This window comes from Mytilus edulis, chromosome 2 (assembly GCF_963676685.1).
Source record: "Mytilus edulis chromosome 2, xbMytEdul2.2, whole genome shotgun sequence".
In the NCBI taxonomy this organism is placed as follows: domain Eukaryota; kingdom Metazoa; phylum Mollusca; class Bivalvia; order Mytilida; family Mytilidae; genus Mytilus; species Mytilus edulis.
The window spans coordinates 98,562,170-98,587,552 of NC_092345.1; the positions used below are offsets into that span (position 1 = coordinate 98,562,170).

Below are 25,383 nucleotides of genomic sequence, written 5' to 3' on the forward strand. Positions count from 1 at the left end.
GTAAATACAAACATAGTGTGATAATATTGAAATTTAATATATTCTTCAGCTTTTTCAGTCTGGAAAGTTAACAAATGGACCATTATAATGATATTACAGTGAAACCTTGGTAAAACGAACCCTGATAAAACGAATTTCAGTTTAAACAGAACAATTTTCAAAGTCCCACAAAATTTCCCTATTAAATAATGTTAATCCAACCTGATTAAAACCAAACCCTGTCAACACCGAATTCCGAACGCTTTTTGAAGGCTAGTTAGTAAATATGTATTTGAAAATTACCTGTCAAAATCAATCGATAGAAATCAAAACAAAAAAGTATTTTTATTATTTGCATGATTTAATTAAACAAACACAGGATGACAGAGTATCCCAGAGGGTATTTGAGGTAAAATTAACTCGTGACTTGTTATAACAAACTAACTAGCATGTTTGTGTCCATGTAATCAGTGATCAAATGATTTTTTTTGTAAAGAAACGTTAACCTGCTCAGCTGCCCCGATAGCGGAAAAGAACAAGAAACGAACTTTCCCTAAGATCAATTAAATGCACGTTACTCAAGTTTTTTAAATAATCGTTTTAAAGCATTTCACTGGATTAAGTAGTCGTGGAATACAACAAAGTCAAAAACTTTTGAATTATGTTTACGGGATGCTGGATTCTGTTTAGAGGATCTATAATTCAGATGATCCTGCAGACTTCCGTTAGCTATTTTGCAACGATAAAGTCCGAGAACAAACTGGACCCCTGCTGTTGTTTTGCTCCTATCTTGTGGCGAAGTATCTATTAGCGGTTGGTCAGTTTTATAGTCTGAGAACTCTGGCGATCTCAATTCAATTACGGACTCGTCATTTGATAGTGACTGGGAATCTATATGAATTAACAGATGAGAAAATAATTTTAAAAAGCAAAATCGCTTCACGTAGGACATCATTGAACGATTTATACATTTTTACAACAGGAGCGTGATGGACGTAGTAGCGTTTGATTGATAAAAAAAATGTATCAATACGTCTATATTCATCTACTGATATTTTTACATTTACATTTACATCTAAATCAAAATGAAAATAAATTGTTGTCTGTTGTGTCACCTATTGTCCCTTGTCAGTAAGTGCCAAAATCATTTTGGTGTCAACTTCCGTTTACCTCTACAATCTGAACACCTGTGAAAACCGAACAAAACGGAAAGACCCGTGGTTGTTCATTTTGGATAGGTTTCACTTCACTTTGTTTTCATGTTTTTTAAAACACATATCATGGTCATTCTTTTCTATTTTATTGTGCTGCACCTTGAATTAAACAAGATCAGATTAAAGTCTAAATGGAGATATGTTCCAAGGCTATTATCAGTCTGGAAGCTTCCCACCATAAGGCTAACTTTTTTAAGAACCACTTAAAAGTCAAGCAATCAATATTTAGAACCAAACAAACTCTGCAGGACTTATGGTTTTTATGACAAATTTAACTTCCAAGGTGATTACTATTGTTGGTGATGCAGTACCCTACGTCACACATTTAATAAAAGCATTGGTTGCCTTTGACCCATGTGCACTGGTTGTTGTTGGTGGAAATAATGGGAAAATAATTGTCATTAAATAACACATAGAATTATATCCACCTCCAACTGACTGTTTGACCACATTCTCCAGTAAAACCACTTTGTTTAGTTGTACATTAATCAATGCTACTTTATTTTCTTTGATCATATAAAGAATTATTGAATCTTAATCAAAGAACAAAGTCCTTAATACAAAAGCTTTTATCTGTCATAGCTATAACATGATTGGAGAACATTATATATATATAGTGATAGTAGAAGGAAACAGATCTTCATTAAGAACTAAAGATTTAGACGGCCATTTGAGGAAAGCTGATTTAAAGCTAGTAATTGTCTTTATTGTCTGTTTATAGGATTCTATAATGTGATTACCTCATAGTGCTCTCTAGGAGTCAAATCTTAAATCAATTAAATGATTGACACATTTCTCACTGTATATAGTATTGATCACAGAGTTGTAACAAATGATTGACATAATCTATCAGATAGTCATTAGAAAATGTTTCTATATTCATCTGGTCAGATACTAATTATTGCTTAATAGTATGTCATTGGAGGTTGTCCTATTAATTAGGAGTTCTAAAATAGCATAATCTCATAAAACTAGTATGAATAAAGACAACCAGCCCTTAAGAAAATCCTGAGAAAGATTAATAAACCAGAAACTAAACAATTAATACATGTTATCAATATCCTTGTAATTAGCATTTTAATAGCTAACATTGTAAGTTTTCTCCGTTGAGTTAAGGGGCTAGTGGAGTATCACAGGCATTCATGTCCGATCTGGCAACCAGTTCTCAGAAACTGATAGATGACGCACATCTTCTTGGAGAGATTTAAACTATGTGCTGTAGTATGTGGAATATATTTTCTATGTTACATGGTTGAGCTATGGTTTAGTAGAATGGAGTTTTTGAGCTCATGACCTCTACCTTGGAGTTGAGATTTTAGACACTTATTGTTTAGTATTTATACCTATGTTTAGTTTTACCTCGGAGTTGAGATTTTAGACACTTATTGTTTAGTATTTATACCTATGTTTAGTTTTACCTTGGAGTTGAGATTTAGACACTTATTGTTTAGTATTTATACCTATGTTTAGTTTTACCTTGGAGTTGAGATTTTAGACACTTATTGTTTAGTATTTATACCTCTGTTTAGTTTTACCTTGGAGTTGAGATTTTAGACACTTATTGTTTAGTATTTATACCTATGTTTAGTTTTACCTTGGAGTTGAGATTTTAGACACTTATTGTTTAGTATTTATACCTATGTTTAGTTTTACCTTGGAGTTGAGATTTTAGACACTTATTGTTTAGTATTTATACCTCTGTTTAGTTTTACCTTGGTGTTGAGATTCAGACACTTATTGTTTAGTATTTATACCTCTGTTTAGTTTTACCTTGGAGTTGAGATTTTAGACACTTATTGTTTAGTTTACCTTGGAGTTGAGATTTTAGACACTTATTGTTTAGTATTTATACCTATGTTTAGTTTTACCTTGGAGTTGGGATTTAGACACTTATTGTTTAGTATTTATACCTCTGTTTAGTTTTACCTTGGAGTTGAGATTTTAGACACTTATTGTTTAGTATTTATACCTCTGTTTAGTTTTACCTTGGAGTTGAGATTTTAGACACTTATTGTTTAGTATTTATACCTATGTTTAGTTTTACCTTGGAGTTGAGATTTTAGACACTTATTGTTTAGTATTTATACCTCTGTTTAGTTTTACCTTGGAGTTGAGATTTTAGACACTTATTGTTTAGTATTTATACCTATGTTTAGTTTTACCTTGGAGTTGAGAATTAGACACTTATTGTTTAGTCTTTATACAGAGATGAATTAAAAAGACAAATCTCTTCAGAAAAATTGATTCTTTAAAATTGTTTTTTTGGCATGTGGATTATAAGATCTAATAGGATGTATCCACATGTTCCAAAAATATGGGTACCTGTACCTTTAACTTACTACGTTATTAGGAATAGAAAATTGATGAAATATCTTGTTTTTAAATATTTCTTTTGGTTTCTTTAGTGTTGTAGGCTACTGTCTTATAAATGTACATATGTATACTTTATTTCCCCTTTTATTTATATGTTTAGAACCATGTCTAAGCTAATTGAAATTAGATTAAATTTTGTATGTAGCATCGAAGAATAAAAAAACCTGATTAAGAGACTAGAGATTGAAGTCTCCACTTCTCTTCCTCATTTGGGAATATTTGTATGATTTCAGTGACCTTGACCATCTCTAGTTACTGATATGTTTATATATCTCTTGATCTTTTTTTCAGCAATTCTTGCTTCAACAGTATTCTCAAATGAATCTGTGTGAAGGAAAATAAAATGTGTTTTATTAAAAGCAAGTAGAATACATCCATTTAAGATAATAGATATTTTTGAAAATTAATCACAGTATTAAATAATGATGACATGTATAAAAGCCATTTGTACAAATATTGTCATTTAATTTTATGGGCGATTTGATTTTCTCAGGTTTGATTAAAATCGTCACTTCCTAATCAATCTGATATTCACAGCCAGACTTTATTTGATCTGATTCCCAAACAGATCTGATCAATAAAATTATAGAACAAACCAAAATACCATTTGTTTAATTTAAATTGAAGTGAGAAACATTTCAACATCATTCTTTACAAAAATAAGTTATCGTTGATAAAGAATAAGAATGAAGCACGATATTTCCTTGGAATCAACTTATAAGGGCAAATAATGAATTTATTGCAGTGTAATCAGAACTGTCTGGTCAATGTCAAAATACTTCTCAATTTTCAATTTTCAAGTAACAAGATTTGTCAGTTAGTGTTCAAAACTCAGATTTCTTTTACTTACGATATGAAAAAGTATGAGAAATAGTAACAGAACAATTTCAACTAAAGTTTTTTTTTCTAAATAAGGTCCTTTTAATTATTCAGTGTTATGGGGAAATAGTTCCTTAACTTACAATTATTAACTTGCACTAGTGATTATTCTGACTTTATAAATGCCATACCCATGTCAACTACTTTCTTATTGATGACTGATTTAAAGAAGCTAAAAAATGTAAAATGTTTAGTAATATATGGACTCAATAATGATGCTTTCAGCAATTTTTTGATTCAAATTAAATTAAGGAATAGATTAATCATTTTCAAGGGGAAATAAATTACTTCTGTCAAGAATGTGAACTGGGAAATCAAGCTCTGGGATATTTGACTCAGCTCTTTTCCACATCAAATTAATATCGAAGAAAATGAAATATTGTGAAAGTGCAATTTATTATTTCTTCAATTGTACAGAAGACATTTAGAATTGTGAATATCAAGCTGAGCTGCTCTTTCTGCTGTTGGTGGTTGGGAATGAAGTCAAACAAACACAGGCTCTTAAGCTGTTATTTCAGACTTTCTGCTGTTAATAATTTGGAATGAACTCAAACAAACATTTGGTCTTAGGCTGTCCCTTCCTCTATGAATGGTTTGGTTTGAATCTTACAAACACAGGCTTACATATTGTCCTTTCTTCTGTGAATAGTTTTGAATGAACCCAGGTAAACAAAGGCTTTAACACTGTCCTTTCTTTTGTGAATGGTAGCGAATAAACTAATTGCACCTCACAGTTCTTTGATGTATATGGTCAGATTCAAATGCAACAAACACAAGCAGACAGACTAAAAGAATATATATTTTTCCAAATAAAAGTCATAAAGACAATTCATTTTATAGACAGTCCTAACAAATGTTAACATTTAGAAAAGGCAGTTTCTTTGGTCTAAACACATTACAACTAAACAAATAGTCACAATTAACAAACACAAGAGAAAGAAACAAACAATAAATATGTATTAATCACATGTAGCTGGTTCTGTTACTCACGAATATTGAGTTAAACTTCACATCCTTAAAAGCTTTTATGAAATGTAAATTTTGTGTAGACATTGTTATTGTATCAAAGTAAATGGACTGGTTTATATAGCCATGAGTTATTTATTGTGACATCTATGCCAAAACATTGATTATACAGCCACTGACAATTAGATTTAAAGTGGTAAATTTGTTCCTATTAATCACATTGCTCATTACTAAGGCTGTTCATTTTCTGGTTCGAGTTTCAGCTCACGTTCCCATCATCTCACTAATAAGGGAAATATCCAGGCTTTATTTATATTTGTATTGTTGTGGTCTTGACAACTTGATTTGTTACAAACATTTGTATTGTAGCCTGGCTAGTAACAGTTTTGTTATGCAGTGAATACCTTATGTCTTTTGATTAGAAACATAGTTGGTTTGATAGGTTTAGGTTTTGTCTTATGTAGTAAATGAAAAAGAAATCTAATTGGCCTTCAATATGCTTTTAGAGTAATGGGTATTATCCATTAGACATGTCAAGTAGATAGAATGTTTGAATATATCCTAGTAGATAGAATGTTTGAATATACTAGTAGATAGAATGTTTGAATATATCCTAGTAGATAGAATGTTTGAATATATCCTAGGGTGCTATAAACAGTTTCGTATAAAAAACTAGGGGTTATTCCCCGACTAAAAATAACCATGGAGGGAAACCCCTGTTTATTTACTCAATTGGTGAAAAAGTATCATGTTTTTTGTATTTGATTGTAAAAATTAGTTAATTAGCTTTGAATTAAAACAGGTTGAATGATTGAAATAATTTTAAAAATTATATTAACTTTACATGTTTTGAGGGGAGACAACACTGTAAACAACCTGTTTTTTTGGCAGTGAAAATTGAAAACTTATTTGCAGCCACTGTAGCTCTTTTCGGAGCAGGAAACCGTACCCTGAAACAAGATTTTTTTGAAAGGCCAGGTAAAAACCTACAAATTTCATACAGTTTTGATTATGTAAAATGTGCATGGATCATGTCTTCATGGGTGTGCACATGACCAGGTTTCAAGTTTTTTATGTTCAAATTAGACCTTTTTTCCCCCATGTTCATTGGATGGAATATTTTTAATATATTAAAAGTACACATTATTTTTATTTCATTATAAACTAGAGAACATTCTGATTCCAGTGATATCTAGTTTTATACAAGTATCTTTATTAATCAGTCCACCACTAAGGGTCACTTATGCATGGTCCCTCAAAATGTGACGTCATAGAAAAAAACTGTTGATTGCACCCTTAAAGGGACAAATATATATTATAGTGATGTTTTCGCATAGAAATGTGTTCGCGAATGGAGTAAAACAATTCTGAAAAATATTGTACGGCACGTATACTTTAATTTAAAAGCATCAGTTTGGTATATTTAATGCAAATATTACAGATTTGTACATAGCAACCAGAAATAAGAAAACCAGACTCTGCGCGAATATTGAAGTTTTTTTCAACTTTTTGTGACGTCATGATATTTTATTCAATCTCTCATATATTTGAAACCAAAAGTTGCACATGCAAAGTGTAGATTTTTTCTACTTTGACCTGTATTTCTGATCAGTGTGACATAAATTTTAATTCATTATAATATATATTTGGTACTATTTAAAGTCATAAAAGTACAAGTGCCATCCCTAAGAAAAAAACTATTTCCATATTTTTCTCAACTCAGCTATAACTAAGTTCACATAATACTAGGGACAAAATATATTTAAAGTAACTTTATTCATGCTTATTTCATAGTTTTTATTCTATTTATTCAAAAGAAACCCTATTTTATGATTTATTTTCTTTGTAAAACTGATGAAAATGAGATACAGGAAATGTTTGGATTTTGCTGGTTAAACTGTTTGCCACTGGCCAATATGCCAGTACTATGCGACATGAAAAAAGAGCTGTATTTTCACTATTCGTGGTCACAATCCTTAAAGTCAGACATCATTTTAATCGGTATAGTGTACAGATTCAGAAAAGCTAAGAAATTTTAATATATCGCATATAAAGTTTTGCCTTAAGGGTGCTATAAACAGTTTCGTATAAAAAACTAGGGGTTATTCCCCGACTAAAAATAACCATGGAGGGAAACCCCTGTTTATTTACTCAATTGGTGAAAAAGTATCATGTTTTTTGTATTTGATTGTAAAAATTAGTTAATTAGCTTTGAATTAAAACAGGTTGAATGATTGAAATAATTTTAAAAATTATATTAACTTTACATGTTTTGAGGGGAGACAACACTGTAAACAACCTGTTTTTTTGGCAGTGAAAATTGAAAACTTATTTGCAGCCGCTGTAGCTCTTTTCGGAGCAGGAAACCGTACCCTGAAACAAGATTTTTTTGAAAGGCCAGGTAAAAACCTACAAATTTCATACAGTTTTGATTATGTAAAATGTGCATGGATCATGTCTTCATGGGTGTGCACATGACCAGGTTTCAAGTTTTTTATGTTCAAATTAGACCTTTTTTCCCCCATGTTCATTGGATGGAATATTTTTAATATATTAAAAGTACACATTATTTTTATTTCATTATAAACTAGAGAACATTCTGATTCCAGTGATATCTAGTTTTATACAAGTATCTTTATTAATCAGTCCACCACTAAGGGTCACTTATGCATGGTCCCTCAAAATGTGACGTCATAGAAAAAAACTGTTGATTGCACCCCTAGTAGATAGAATGTTTGAATATATCCTAGTAGATAGAATGTTTGAATATATCCTAGTAGATAGAATGTTTGAATATATCCTAGTAGATAGAATGTTTGAATATATCCTAGTAGATAGAATGTTTGAATATATCCTAGTAGATAGAATGTTTGAATATATCCTAGTAGATAGAATTTATTCAAGGAGGAGAAGAAGTCTCTGAAACCAGATTTGTAATATGCATGCTTGTTACTGTAATCAGTCAACTATGTTTAGATAGTATTTATTCAAGGAGGATGAGGGGCGAAAGATACCAGAGGGACATTCAAACTCAGGAATTGAAAATAAACTGACGTGTCATAATGTTTATACATTTGTACGACTTCCTACTTCCTAGGTCAAAGTTCAAGGTCAAAAATTTTGGTTTCAGTTGACATAAAGATGGTGTTCGCTCTTTATCTTTAACAGTTATGATTTCAGAGTGTATACTTAACATGTAAATGAACCAACACTAGAGGCTGTGTCATAATGTATGTAGGACTTCCTAGGTCAAAGGTCAAGGTAAACAAACTTTGGTTTCAAAGATTCCCCTATACCTTCTATTTTATTTTTAGCCATATCTGCTTGTATAATGTGTATCAGTTGTTAGTCTGGGACTCCTTGAAATTGGCATAAAAAAAATCCATTTTTACTGGTACAGATTATTCTAAAGACCATGATAGAAAAAGTACCAATAAAGATTCCATTTTTGTTTTAAATTGAAATAGCCTGGTATATATTGATGGGTAGTATCTTTAGATGTTTTGACAGTTAATGAGTAGATATCTACATAAATGTGGAAATGTCTTTAATAGAGAATTAATTCAATAAACTATTCCCTGAATCTGAATAATGTGTTTTGTCATCAGCTTTATTCCTCTTGATGTCAAATTATCGAAGCAGTGGAAACCATTCACAACAAACTGTAACTTCATTTGGCAGTTTTCTGCTACACTTCCTCTGAATTATTGTTTCAGGGAGATTGTCTAAGTCATTTTATTATATTTGTATTGACATGAAAACAGAAAAGATAAACAGGTCCAAAACAATTTTAATCTCATAATAACTAATCAGTGAAGACTAAATTGTATTAAAAAGAATAATGAATCTTTTACATAGGACTTTAATGTATATATATATATATATATATATATATATATATATATATATATATATATATATATATATATATATATATATATATATATATATATATATATATATATATATATATATATATATATATACCTGCTGACTTGTATATAATATTTGGGAAGCTCTATAGGGAAAAGCTATTTATTATATGAAATTTTTTATCAGAAATGGTGACAGTATAAATTTTAATAGCAGTATTTATATGCAGCAGTTCCTGAAATGACAATATTTTATATTTAATTTTCCTACATTGTTCCATAACAAATGCTTGCGATTATTAATAACTATGCAATATCCTGATTTTTCATGTTTCTTTCAACATTACTATGTTCGGCCAGTCTTGCTACGATCAGTAATTATCAAAGAGAATTTTGTTATCAGTTATTAACTTATATGGAAAATCATTCTATAGAGGTCAGCTGACTCTTACTGACCCTGATTTAGGGGTCTTCTAATATTCCTTTCCTGGTGATTGTAACAGGAAAATAATTATCTTTGGAATCCATTGAGTACTTGACTATTCTGCCTCTGTCAAATCCTTTCTTTGTATGAATTCAGTAATGATGTGTACATTTATTAATCTTAATTCAATTGAAAAAAACTATTGATCTATTGATAAGTGTCATTATAATGACCTTGACAGAAGGAAGTTTTTATACAAACATCCATTTTCAGGTTTACTTTCAAAATTTAATTTCAAAATGAATTCTCTCTATGCCTTGAACCAAACTTATGTCATCCTGATGAATGCAAAAGGAATGGTGAAATCATATACAGAATACACCTTCTATATTATACCATGTATAACAAGTTATTTGTCCTAATTTAGTTATTAAAATCCAAAGCCTCTAAACAAATCATTCAAAGAAATGGGATTCTGATTACAACCAAAAGTGATTCAATTTTAAAAACTTCAGTTATACTGTTTACCACATTTTATTTAAGAAGACTGAATTTTGAGTCGAAGAGTAATTGCAAAATACTAGGTTGAACTACTGGGATGAGATCAACATTTGTTAATGCAACTTATACACATATATATCATAAGTCATAAAATTGTAAATGGAAATGGGGAATGTGTCAAAGAGACAACAACCTGACCATAGAAAAGACAACAGCAGAAGGTCACCAACAGGTCTTCAATGTAGCAAGAAATTTCCGCACCGGAGGCGTCCTTCAGCTGGCCCCTTAACAAATATATACTAGTTCAGTGATAATGAACGCCATACTAAACTCCAAATTGTACACAAGAAACTAAAATAAAAATAATACAAGACTAACAAAGGCTAGAGGCTCCTCACTCAGACTTGGGACAGGCACAAAAATGTGGCAGGGTTAAACATGTTTATGAGATCTCAACCCATCTCCTATACCTCTAGCCAATGTAGAAAAGTAAACGCATAACAATACGCACATTAAAATTCAGTTCAAGAGTTCATAAGTCAAACTGATATTAATGTTTTATTAATAAATAATTAATAATATTGGTTAAAATGTATTGATTTTGTATGTACTTGGATTCCCCTGAAGATCACAGTGTTGATAAGGGAATATCAAATGTACAAATATCTGTAGACATTCATAAAATACAGTGTATATAATCCTTCATCTGTCAATGACATATCCTTTATAAAGCAGATACCACATTTATCATGAAATAAACTGTGAGGGTGGAAAGGGGATACAATATTTGGCATGAGGGTGTATTGCTATAAGACTTTTCACTTATAATTATGACCTTCATTTCACCTTGATTTATGACCCCAAGGTCGAAATAAATATTTTTAATTTACATTTTTAGCTCACCTGGCCCACTTTGCGTCCGATGTCGTCGTCGTCCGTCGTCGTCGTCGTCCGTCATCGTCGTCGTCTGGCGTTAGCTTTTACAAAAATCTTCTCCTCTGAAACTACTGGGCTAAATTAAACCAAACTTGGCCACAATCATCTGTGGGGTATCTAGTTTTAAAAATGTGTCCGGTGACCTAGCCATCCAACCAAGATGGCTGCCACGGCTAAAAATAGAACATAGGGGTAAAATGCAGTTTTTGGCTTATAACTCAAAAACCAAAGCATTTAGAGCAAATCTGACATGGGATAAAATTGTTAATCAGGTCAAGATCTATCTGCCCTGAAATTTTCAGATGAATTGGACAACCCATTGTTGGGTTGCTGCCCCTGAATTGGTAATTTTAAGGAAATTTTGCTGTTTTTGGTTATTATCTTGAATATTATTATAGATAGAGATAAACTGTAAACAGCAATAATGTTCAGCAAAGTAAGATTTACAAATAAGTCAACATGCTTGAAATGGTCAATTGACCCCCTAAGGAGTTATTGTCCTTTATAGTCAATTTTTAACAATTTTCATAAACTGTAAATTTTACTAAAATTTTCCACTGAAACTACTGGGCCAATCAATATAGATAGAGATAATTGTAAGCAGCAAGAATGTTCAGTAAAGTAAGATCTACAAACACATCGCCATCACCAAAACACAATTTTGTCATGAATCCATCTGTGTCCTTTGTTGAATATTCACATAGACCAAGGTGAGCGACACAGGCTCTTTAGAGCCTCTAGTTTATTTATCTTAGAATTTTCTTAGAATTTTTCGTAGAATTGGCAGTTGTATATTTGAAATGGTAATTGTAATAGAAAGTTTACAAGTTATGTAGCACTTAGTGAAGGGAAATCTAATTTGTTCTATTATTTAAACACTTTTGAAAATTCTAAGAGCATTTATTGATTGGTAATAGTTAAAGTTATTTGGTTATATTTGTATTCTTGGGTTAAGATAGTGTAAATAAATCTATTCACAGTGGATTTGACATTTGACAGCAATCTTGGTCTGCTTCAAATTCTATCGCCAATATTGATGTACCCTGTAATTGAGTTCATGATGCCATGCAATTAATGTGCAGAAATAATTCTTAGAAGTGCAATGAATTCTAAATGAGCAGTAATGAAGAAAATATCAGAGACAATTCTAATGTTGACAGAAGATGCCGTTCATTTTAGTTCAAAAGGACTATTACATCTATTTCTCTAAAATTCTATTTGTTAGGAAAATCAGTTTGGCATCTTCAGAGAATGATTTCATCCATTTACATGTAAATAGAATTAACAGCTCAGTATCTAAAGTGTGTTTTGTTATCGGTAGATCTGTCACTTGTAGGGTATAGGCTGACAAGACAGTGTTTGTTTTACTTTCCTAACATGAAATTAACTGATATTTTTTTGGCAATTTCCATGTTATTCCTATAAGGTTTCATCAGTCAAGCCTTTGTCTTATAAGGAGGAGAAAGGAATGCTACATATTATGTTGTATGCGTCAACATCAGCACACAAACTCATATTTTTCTGTACAGTCAAAAGATCAAAGAATAGCCTAATAAGACAACAACTCAGTTCTGTACTTTTGAAACTAAACTGTTAATGTGGTTTACTGAAAATTTTTGATTCTTTTTGTTTAACTTAAAGATTTTTGTCCAGCATTGAAAGCTGTTTATTTTGTGTTGAGTGTGATAATTTTGTTTTCTCAAACTGTATACTGACTTCATGGTATCTCATTTGGTTTTATTGTGTTGTTGTGATGCTGTCTCATTGATTTATAAGCTCCAAATATTTGACTTTGAAATCCTAAGAAAATATGAATGCAACTAAGAATAAAATCACTTTAGGAGCATAATCAAAATCAAATCAAAGAACTGTATGAAGATCAATGCTGGAGTATAGCACTATTTACTGTACAAAGGACCTGTTATAGGGAACTGTTATAGGAAACTCATTGCATGTTAATACAAATACAATTTCCTGTCTTAAGTGAGAGCATGGGGGATAGAGATTTTAATGAGAATAAGATTACCATAGTTTCAATGTGTAACTTCAGTAATTTTCAATTATTTTTTTTCTTCTTTCAGCAAACCCATTCAGTTTCCAGACCACATTACATAAAAATGGCAGTATAGTTTTTGGTTATAGACAAGTAAGTTCTGTCACTACAATAAAATAATACATAGCAACCACATCATATTAACTGACCATTGGGAATCTGTGGTATATAAAATAGTGGCTTTTAGATGTACAACAATCAATCGGTCTTTTGTGGCTTGACATTATAACTTTTATATAACATTTAGTGAGAATAGGGGCAAAAAAGGGAATGTATTCATGTATTTATTCGATAGGTAAATTACCATTGTTACAATATTATTGACCATTCAAAATTGCTCAAAATACACCACTTAGACAGCTGATTCCAAAAGGATCCAGAACAAAACTTATAGATATTGTCAATATAAGAAAAATTTGCTTTCCTTAACTGATACAATTTAAAAAATATCTATGTTTATAATGAACATAACAGGTCATTTATTGAAAATCAATATTATAATTACAGTTTAACTATTCAAAAGCTTTTTCATCAAGGCATAGCTATCATCGATCTACATGTAGCTTGAAGCATAGTATACTTACTTTTATCAATTAAAAAATGTTTGTACTAAATATACACTTGGGTTATTTGAATTATAAGATACTTACTCAGAAAAATGTGAGTTCAAAAGGACAATATGTTATAGATTAATTGTATACCACAATGGTCATAAATAAAAACTAGATTACTTATACATTTTTTGGATATTATTTTAAATGACTGTAATATATTTTACATCATAAAGTACATACAGTTGAAATCATATGAAGCATTATTACCATATTAACAATGTGATTTTATTAACCGGATTTTTGTGACAAAAATGTCGGTTATTGATTTGGGGATGTACGGCGGTCGGGCGTGCGGTCGGTCGGTCGGGCGGGCGGTCGGTCGGTCGGTCGGGCGGGCGGGCGGGAATCAAATGTTGTCCGTGCATTAACTCATGAACCGTTCAACCAAAGCTTTTAAAATTTTAATATGTTGTTACTGACAACTAAATGAAGGTCAAGTTCAATAATGGCGATTTTGACTTTTACCGTTCAGGAGTTATGGTTCTTGAAAGATTGAAAAATGGAGTTTCCAGTCGTGTCCCTGCATTTACGCATGAACTGTTCTACCTAAGCTTTCCAAATTTTAATATGTTGTTACTGATGACAAAATGGAGATCAAGTCCAATAATGGCGATTTTGACTTTTACCGTTCAGGAGTTGTGGTTCTTGAAAGATTGAAAAATGGAGTTTCCAGTCGTGTCCGTGCATTTACGCATGAACTGTTCTACCTAAGCTTCCCAAATTTTAATATGTTGTTACTGATGACAAAATGGAGGTCAAGTTTAATAATGACGATTTTGACTTTTACCGTTCAGGAGTTATGGTTCTTGAAAGATTGAAAAATGGTGTTTCCAGTCGTGTCCGTGCATTTTCTCATGAACCATTCAACCAAAGCTTTTGAAATTTTTATATGTTGTTACTGATGGCAAATTAGAGGTCAAGTTTAATAATGACGATTTTGACTTTTACCGTTCAGGAGTTATGGTTCTTGAAAGATTGTGAAATGGCGTTTCCATTCACGTTGTTGCATTTACTCATGAACCATTCAATCTAAGCTTTTCAAATTTTAAGATGTTGATACTGATGACAAAATGGAGGTCAAATTTGATATTGACGATTTTCACTTTCACCATTCATCAGTAATGGTTCTTGTGATATTGCCAGGACACAAATAAATATTAATAAATCCGGTTTGCTGTCGTTGTGACAGCCTCTTGTTTTTTCTGATTCTAAGTGTAAAGTATTATTTGGACCTGATAATTTACATATCAGAGATTAGGACTTTATGCATCAGCAGGAATAAAACATTTTTTTCGTGAATATTTTATAAAATATAACATTAAAGTTAAAAGCCTGCTGTTCAAATATTCATATACTTTTACCAGCTCTTTTTTAAAAATCAAAATTTACAATTGTAATGCATTCTGAATGAACAAAATTTCATTCTCTTGTGTGTTATACATAGCCATTACTATTCTATTGGTCCATTTAGTAACATTCCAGATCACACTTATGAATTGTCATACAATTAATCTGAACATACTCATAAAATATGAATTAATATAATATAATATGTCAGCTGCAGAAAAAAATATATCAATGGATGCATTAATATTATCAAGTTTCTATTGCTTTACTTGTAATGAATAAAACCATGTATGTCAGAATGTCAGAACTTTCTGAAAATGTATCTCCGATACAAAATATAAAAAAGAAGATTTGGCATGATTGCCAATAAGACAACTTTCTATGAGAGATTTATATAGGCCACCGTCAACAATGAGCAAAACTCATAGCGCATGGTAATCTTTAAATGGCCCAGAAATCACAAATGTAAAACAATTCAAAGGAGAAAAATAACAGCCTAATTAATGTACACAAAAAATAAACAAAATCAAATATGTAAAACAGCTGCAAACTACAACCACTGATTAACAGGCTTCTGACTTAGGACAGGCACATACATACAGAATGTGGCGGGGTTAAATAAAAATAATTTGTTACAGTTTTAGGTAGTAGAGACTGGATCCTATGGGATCTATATAAATGTTATCAAACATAATTTCTTACACAACAGTTTAAAGTTTTTTAATCTTTATCCCATTCTGATTTGATGTTTTACTATGCAGTCAGACAACCCATTTACACACCATATATGTTTATTACTTTTAAAAGTTGTTTAGACATCTTATCAAAAACAGCTACTATGTTGTATTAATTGTTTATTACTCAACAGAATAGCAACAAAATGTTTGGTATTGATTGTTGTCTGCTTAGTTTGGGAAAAACTAATTAAAAATATGAAAAATTTGGATCATTCAAATCCCAAGAGTTCTTTTAAAGAACAGCTTAATTCATATATTCTACTTAAACCTTCAATTAGGGTGTTGTAATCTTAGTTTTAGTACAATATACATGATTGTAATTGTTTTATCAATCTGTCAAAGTGTTTAGTTTTAGCAATATCACATTACATCCTGTGTGTGTTTGTTGAACTTAGTCAGATGTTCCTTTAGCAAAGGGATGAATATCATTATTTGGATAATTGCAAAATGATGGCCTAGATAAATTTGATAAATGATTTAATTGATATATTTGTGTAGGTAGGATCAACTTATGTACATAAAGATACAGAGGGATGCTTGAAAATATCAACTGGACTCATTGTCCTTGTCAGATCAATGATTCAGGGAACCAGGGTGTGCATAAAGCATTTAAATGACGTCAAGATTCAACAGAAAGTTTTAAAAAAATCTAATAAAGTAATATTTATCAAAAGTATAACACAATGTTAAAACATGATTAATTTGCAAACAAATTGTAACTTAAATTATGCCAGTATTTTTAAAACCTTTTGAAACTATACATGACATTTTTCATTGCAGGTACCACTAGATGTAACAGAAATAATAACAGCCAATCACCCAGTAAAGATAGGTGTATCAGATGCATTCTATGTTGATGCTACTGTTAGTGGTTAGTACTCAACCTTTTGTATTCTCTCTCTCTTGAACTTCACTTCAATTCTTTTTCTTTTTATGATATATCTGTTTTAACCATTTTCTATTCCTTTTATGATATTTCTGTTTAACTATTTCCTTTTATTAAGAATCCAGTTATGATTTATTTTTCATATGCATATTCTTGGCCATTCAAAACATTACAGTGGTTCAGTTTAGATTGGTGCCGTGTTTAATTTTTGTGACAATTTGTTTTAGGTCAAAGATCTAGAAAAGGTTTGTTTTCCAGTAAAGACAACAATAAAACTTTATACACTAGCAGTCACATGAGAAATATATATCTACTGCTGTTATATAAACATATGTTAGGAGGTTGTGGTTTATGGAAGGGTGTATGTTTATGCAAATGTGAAATGTCAAAAATACAGCTTTGCTATAATTATGTTCAAGTTTTGTTCTTATGTTTCATTAATTTGAATAGATAATTGAATGAAAATGCATAGTATTTTTCTGTATAATCAACAGTTGAAAAGAATGAAACGGAATATAAATATTCTGAGTTAGAAGGTAAATTACAGAGCATCATGGAATTGTCCAGCATCATGAGAATTCTCAAGAATGTTAATTAAATAAGCTTGTTATTTTGATACAAAGACACAATTTTGCAACATTTTTTGTGCATCATGTCCTATATATTATGTTTTAATTGCATGAAAAATAATCCTTAACATTTAAAGGAATTTGTACGGTAAATGGATAAAAACTTTGTTATTCCTAATAGCTTATTGTCTCTGTAAAATTGATTTAAATACTTATAAAGTACTGTTCCAAGGAAAACCCCAATTTATGTCCTTGAGGAAGGGGGACAGTTAGGGAGTTCTAGTTGTTTATCTGTATAAAGTACTGTTCCAAGGAAAACCCCAATATATGTCCTTGAGGAAGGGGCACAGTTAGGGAGTTATAGTTGTTTATCTGTAAAAAGTACTGTTCCAAGGAAAACCCCAATATATGTCCTTGAGGAAGGGGGACAGTTAGGGAGTTCTAGTTGTTTATCTGTATAAAGTACTGTTCCAAGGAAAACCCCAATATATATGTCCTTGAGGAAGGGGCACAGTTAGGGAGTTATAGTTGTTTATCTGTAAAAAGTACTGTTCCAAGGAAAACCCCAATATATGTCCTTGAGGAAGGGGGACAGTTAGGGAGTTCTAGTTGTTTATCTGTATAAAGTACTGTTCCAAGGAAAACCCCAATATATATGTCCTTGAGGAAGGGGCACAGTTAGGGAGTTATAGTTGTTTATCTGTAAAAAGTACTGTTCCAAGGAAAACCCCAATATATGTCCTTGAGGAAGGGGGACAGTTAGGGAGTTCTAGTTGTTTATCTGTAAAAAGTACTGTTCCAAGGAAAACCCCAATATATGTCCTTGAGGAAGGGGGACAGTTAGGGAGTTCTAGTTGTTTATCTGTATAAAGTACTGTTCCAAGGAAAACCCCAATATATATGTCCTTGAGGAAGGGGCACAGTTAGGGAGTTCTAGTTGTTTATCTGTAAAAAGTACTGTTCCAAGGAAAACCCCAATATATGTCCTTGAGGAAGGGGCACAGTTAGGGAGTTCTAGTTGTTTATCTGTATAAAGTACTGTTCCAAGGAAAACCCCAATATATGTCCTTGAGGAAGGGGGACAGTTAGGGAGTTCTAGTTGTTTATCTGTATAAAGTACTGTTCCAAGGAAAACCCCAATATATATGTCCTTGAGGAAGGGGCACAGTTAGGGAGTTATAGTTGTTTATCTGTAAAAAGTACTGTTCCAAGGAAAACCCCAATATATGTCCTTGAGGAAGGGGGACAGTTAGGGAGTTCTAGTTGTTTATCTGTATAAAGTACTGTTCCAGGAAAACCCCAATATATGTCCTTGAGGAAGGGGCACAGTTAGGGAGTTATAGTTGTATATCTGCAAACACATGAGAATCTGTCAACCAATGCTTTAACATTTTTAGTATTTGATTACTGATGACAAAATGGAGGTCAAATACACATTGATGCCATTCAGGAATTATGGGCCTTTATTGATTGGAAAATGGTACTTCATGTAGATTCTGTGTAGTAACTTAATAACTCTTAATCCAATCCTTTTCAAATTTCAGTAATGTGTTGCAATTGTTTCTCACGAAAAAATGGAGGTCAATATTGGTTTTTGACTATATTCACTTTTGCTATCCAGGAGTTATAACCATTGATTACGTTAACAATGGCACTAATGAATTGAACAAAATCCATGTTTACTAACATTTTGAAAGCCACTTGTTTTTCAATAATTTAGTTCTTTGCTTACAACATAACTAAGTGATACTATTATTTAAAGAAACACATTCTGTTTTAAAATTAAATAAACACAAATTAGCTCTTAAATTTTTTTTTAATCCTGTAAAACAACTATTGTAGTACTGCAAGGTTTCACTCATATACATATCAGTGTTCCAGCTAGGCCGTTTTCAGAGGGCGCGGCGCCCTGTGCCCTTTTTACAGTTTCCAGGGCGCCCTGCCTTTTTTGAAGATCGATTGCATATTAATTTGCGTATTGATATGATACGCTAATTACTAAATTTTACCTGGGGAAAAGATTATGACTTTGTTTTAAATACCACCCCAAGCTAATCAATGGTTACAACTGGTGTCATAATCTGTTGTTATAGGTAATCCGTTTATCGGATGGGTCATTAATGATCATCAACATTAATTCGTTCAAATAGAATCGGTCAGTCGGCAATTATCTTTGAAGAAATGTGCATACAACAATTTGGGCACAATTTGCGATGTTTACCGTAGTTTCATGGAAGAAACGTAATGACAGAAAGTTGGAAAACCATTATAAACTCGTTGAAGACATTGTTTTACTTGTTTTCTGTAAAATAAACAGAAAATTCAGACGTATTTGTCATTGACTGCCTTCATTTTTGATACGAAAATAACAAAATCGGCCGCCAAATTGTGATCATATTTACATCATATTTACGTACTGTTTATAATCCTCCAAAGAAGGAGCACACCCGAATAAAGAAAGATAACTCAATCTGATTTTTAGCTCACCTGGCCCGAAGGGCCAAGTGAGCTTTTCCCATCACTTGGCGTCCGTCGTCCGTCGTCCATCGTCGTTAACTTTTACAAAAATCTTCTCCTCTGAAACTACTGGGCCAAATTGAACCAAACTTGGCCACAATCATCATTGGGCTATCTAGTTTAAAAAATGTGTGGCGTGACCCGGCCAACCAACCAAGATGGCCACCATGGCTAAAAATAGAACATAGGGGTAAAATGCAGTTTTTGGCTTATAACTCAAAAACCAAAGCATTTAGAGCAAATCTGACAAGGTGTAAAATTGTTTATCAGGTCAAGATCTATCTGCCCTGCAATTTTCAGATGAATCGAACAACCCGTTGATGGGTTGCTGCCCCTGAATTGGTAATTTTAAGGAAATTTTGCTGTTTTTGGTTATTATCTTGAATATTATTATAGATAGAGATAAACTGTAAACAGCAATAATGTTCAGCAAAGTAAGATTTACAAATAAGTGAACATGACCGAAATGGTCAGTTGACCCCTTTAGGAGTTATTGCCCTTTATAGTCAATTTTTAACCATTTTTCGTAAATCTTAGTTATCTTTTACAAAAATCTTCTCCTCTGAAACTACTGGGCCAAATTAAACCAAACTTGGCCACAATCACCCTTGGGGTATCTAGTTTAAAAAATGTGTGGCGTGACCCGGCTAACCAACCAAGATGGCCACCACAGCTAAAAATAGAACATAGGGGTAAAATTCAGTTTTTGGCTTATAACTCAAAAACCAAAGCATTTAGAGCAAATCTGACATGAGTAAAATTGATTATCAGGTCAAGATCTATCTGCCCTGAAATTTACAGATGAATCGGACAACTTGTTGTTGGGTTGCTGCCCCTGAATTGGTAATTTTAAGGAAATTTCGATGTTTTTGGTTATTTATCTTGAATATTATTATAGATAGAGATAAACTGTAAACAGCAATAATGTTCAGCAAAGTAAGATTTACAAATAAGTGAACATGACTGAAATTGTCAGTTGAGCCCTTTAGGAGTTATTGCCCTTTATAGTCAATTTTTAACCATTTTTTGTAAATCTTAGTAATCTTTTAGAAAAATCTTCTCCTCTGAAACTACTGGGCCAAATTTTACCAAACTTAGCCATAATCACCCTTGGGGTATCTAGTTTAAAAAATGTGTGGCGTGACTCGGCCAACAAACCAAGATGGCCACCATGGCTAAAAATAGAACATAGGGATAAAATGCAGTTTTTGGCTTACAACTCAAAAACCAAAGCATTTAGAGCAAATCTGACATAAGTAAAATTGATTATCAGGTCAAGATCTATCTGCCCTGAAATTTACAGATGAATCGGACAACTTGTTGTTGGGTTGCTGCCCCTGAATTGGTAATTTTAAGGAAATTTTGTTGTTTTTGGTTATTTATCTTGAATATTATTATAGATAGAGATAAACTGTAAACAGCAATAATGTTCAGCAAAGTATGATTTACAAATAAGTGAACATGACTGAAATTGTCAGTTGACCCCTTTAGGAGTTATTGCCCTTTATAGTCAATTTTTAACCATTTTTCGTAAATCTTAGTTATCTTTTACAAAAATCTTCTCCTCTGAAACCACTGGGCCAAATTAAACCAAACTTGGATCTATCTGCCCTGAAATTTTCAGATGAATCGGACAACCTGTTGTTGGGTTGCTGCCCCTGAATTGGTAATTTTAAGGAAATTTTGCTGTTTTTGGTTATTATCGGACAATTTTGAACCATTTTTCGTAAATCTTAGTTATGTTTTTTTACAAAAATCTTCTCCTCTGAAACTACTGGGCCAAGTTCATTATAGATAGAGATAATTGTAAGCAGCAAGAATGTTCAGTTAAGTAAGATTTACAAACACATCACCATCACCAAAACACAATTTTGTCATGAATCCATCTGCGTCCTTTGTTTAATATTCACATAGACCAAGGTGAGCGACACAGGCTCTTTAGAGCCTCTAGTTTTCCTAGCATTGAGTAACCCATTTACATATTCTAAAATGTGTCTCCATACTTCTTGCTTAAGAATATATATGTTTAGGTATTTATTTTGAGTTATGGGAAGAGTTAAAGAGGGTCTTAGTAGCAGTGTTGGTAGGGTGCCTTGGTCATCTTTTTCTGTATTCTTTATTTTTGATACTATTTTTCACTGTTGCTTTATATCCTAAAATTGTGAATTTACTGAGCACAGCTGTTTTGTGCTGTATTGCCATCAAGCACAGCAGGGGTAGAAAGGTGAAACTGGTAAAATGTGGTAGACCATAGAAACAGTATGAAACAGATCTCCTTTCAAAACAATGAAAACATACTGCATATAAAGTTCAACTGTGCCAAGCAATGATAAAAAAACTTGTGTGACAAGCTGCTTGACAAGTTTTTCAGCCTTAAAAGTAGAAAGATAGAGTTCTATATGGGCTAAAGATGTTGTTCTGATATAACCTGTGATTCAACGAATAAACACAAATGTTTGATTAACATCTTTTATTAAAATATGCCCTTTTCATATTATCATATCGCGCGTTAAATGCCCTTTTTCAGGATTGGCACCCTGCCCTTTTGAAAACCTAGCTGGAACACTGCATATAGATCAGAATATTCAATAAAACTGTTTCAAGTTTTGTCAATAAGACAGCTATCCACAATGGAACAAAGAATGAGTTTGTAAACAATTATAGATCTCTGTCAGCCTTCAATGATGAGCAAAACCCATACTATATGACAAGGTGCTAAGGACCGTGTGCATATTGAACCATGTGCTTTTTAATATTTCTTTGAAGATAAACATAAAATGTAGTGTAATAAATGGGAACAATTTTTTTTAATTAACTAATATGATTCAAATAAAAAAGATAAAAATTCTCCTAAACCATGTGATATTTCTTTTATTTTATGAATACTTGGTCGCTTATGTGGTCCGAGACCACAATTTTTTCATAGTGCATTTCTTTTAGAACATAAATGAAAATAAAAAAAATCCCACCTGCGCTTTCTCAAAGAAACTTTTACAGTGTGTTGTACTACTTTTGGGACAAATTATATCAAAATTATAGAAAACTTCATCGGCTCTAACTCAAAATATGGACAATTTTATCTTTAGGGCGTCTTGAAATCTTTTGACAGCTTCCGAAGTGCTATTTTTCAACCTTTTTCACCTGGACCAAATCACTACTTTCCTTTAAAATTCTGGACCCAAATTTTTTTTACAGTGTAATTTCACCCCCTACTTGCAATTTGAGGCATTAAACATGGAGAAATAAATTTGGAAGGGGTATAAAAATTAATGGCAAGTAACCCACTGTCAACACTAGGGACTATATTTGTGAACAACGAAAATCAAGGGACGACAATTGTGTTGGACCATGTGCATGAATTATTGATGGCTTAGTAGTTTGCATGGATAAAGAATGGATCAGAATGGGACAATGCTTATGAACTGTTTGCATGATTTTTACCGACAAATTTTGTAGAAGCTGAATTATTTAGTGCCTACTTCAATGTATATTTTCTATTCTAATAAATTCCTTATATAATTCTATGTATGAAGCTATGCTTATAAAGTTTCATTTTATTTATCTGCTCTTTGACAAAGGGAGACAATTGTTTCAGTAGTATTTTTTCTTCTTCATATGTAAAGGTTCTAACTCTGCAAGTTTAGTCTATATTGCATTCATCTTCTTTTACTAACATCTGTTCTTGTTTGTTGAACAGTTAAAAAAACAAACTTCTGAGTTACTACCTAACAGAATGACTTTATAAGAAACTTGACAGTTGTGACCACTTTACCAATCTTCTAGCACCTACTTCCTGTTAGCCTATTCTTTGAATTGTTTGATACAACCATACTGGATCTATAGGATCACTCCTTGGTTTTAAGATTGTGCAGAATTCTGATTTGAAGACGTATGAAACTTATAATGTGTTAAAATACTTCGTACATAAGCAGTTGTAATATGTGGTAACTTTTTTAATCTGTCACGACACCTCTTCTTGTTTGCCAATATGTTGTATTTCAAGATGTTGAATAAAATTAATATTTTTGTCCCACTTTTCATTTGTACTATTGTAAAGCATTAATCAGTATTTTGTCACCTCCTTGAAGTGATCAAGTTTTAAATTGTAAACCTTTAGATCTGTTAGACATCTACTTTCTATTTGCCGATACTGTGAACACAATAATTTGTAACAAATTTAAAATTTCAATCACCCTTTTCTAAAGTACAACTGAGCAGAATATCTTCATATTTTGTCAGCAGCTTAGCAGTGGTAAGCTGTAACATGTCATGCATGTGTTCTTTTGAATCTATCTGGCATCCTGTTTTCTATACTTTGAATCCTGAGTGGGGTATGCTAAGCATGTAAAAACATACATTATAGTTTGCCAAGATGGTACCTCTTTAGTATTATAATGTGTTTGTTAGGCCTTTTCTTAACTGGAGTGACTTCTGGAGAAAGAGGTGAGACATAAATTTTCGTCCACTAAAATAGACCCACCAAATGTGGATTCCATGAAAATTTATCCTTTTTCTTGGAGTGTTATCACGTTATGGAAGATTTAAAGAACAAATATGTTGAGACTCATCACAAGGAACAATGAAAAGCTTTACAATAAAAGATAGCATTACTGAAAAACATTATTACAATCTGATAAGATACTATATTGATATGAATATATGATGAATATAAGACTTTTCTGTGTCATATAACATTTGTATGTCCTGCTTTTGCCAAGAGGTTGGCCATATAGATTGTAGTTCGCCTATTTATTTGGTTGAATATCTAGATTTGGTACATTTTAGCAAAAAAGTCTTTTTTTACTAACTTATTTAAAGTTGAATGATATTTCTTCCTTTACCATGTTTTGTATAGTTAAAAGCTAATAATCAATATTTGGATTACAGTGACCTATATTTCATGCTTTTGTGACTTCTGTTTAGTTTGATGTTTACAGCCACTGTGTACTTGTAAGGTTTAAGTTTTTCAACACAACTTGTATCATTTCTTAATTACATTTCATGCTTGAGTTACTTTTGAAGATTTTAACTTTGGTTCATTTCTGAGAATTTGGATTAATTTATCTGTTGACCACTATAGTCTAAGCTGTAATGCTACTATGGTGAACGTTGCCAATATAACTTATTCTTAACTGTCTTATCTTCTGTTTTACTCTTACTGTCAGTGGTTAAGCAGTATCTCCCATTAGGATATTCATTATAGGTTATATATAATAGCTTAATATTATTTTGTATTTGTCTAAGATATTTGTAATTATTTTCCAGGTATAACACGGAGAACTATTTATGAATACCACAGAGTAGAAGTGAATTTGACGCTAATTGAGGAAAATACAGTTGTTCTACTAGAGCCTTTATTAAGTAAGTGTAAAAAAAATCATTGTGGTACAATCTAGATAAAGTGTTTTGTTGAAATAACTTTTATATGGTCTTTTCATACCAAGCACAAAACATTGCTGTTAGTTATGAAAAACATCACATACACCTATATAACTAATAGTAACCCTGTGACAGAT

At 31.8% G+C, this 25,383-nt stretch overlaps 1 protein-coding gene across 7 annotated transcripts in view; it reads left to right on the forward strand.

The window, feature by feature from the left end:
* The window catches only part of LOC139513647 (plexin domain-containing protein 2-like), a 72,843-nt gene that overhangs the window by 34,385 nt on the left and 13,075 nt on the right, over positions 1-25,383 (forward strand). For 3 of the 7 annotated variants that reach the window (XM_071302323.1, XM_071302320.1, XM_071302325.1), the window contains exons 7-10: positions 13,226-13,290; positions 16,676-16,766; positions 17,276-17,317; positions 25,133-25,228. In XM_071302323.1, the coding sequence (XP_071158424.1) occupies positions 13,226-13,290; positions 16,676-16,766; positions 17,276-17,317; positions 25,133-25,228 (294 nt within the window). Of the gene's footprint in view, positions 1-13,225; positions 13,291-16,675; positions 16,767-17,008; positions 17,027-17,275; positions 17,318-25,132; positions 25,229-25,383 lie in introns of all 7 variants that reach the window. The other 4 variants (XM_071302324.1, XM_071302322.1, XM_071302326.1 and 1 more) reach the window with 2 other exon arrangements.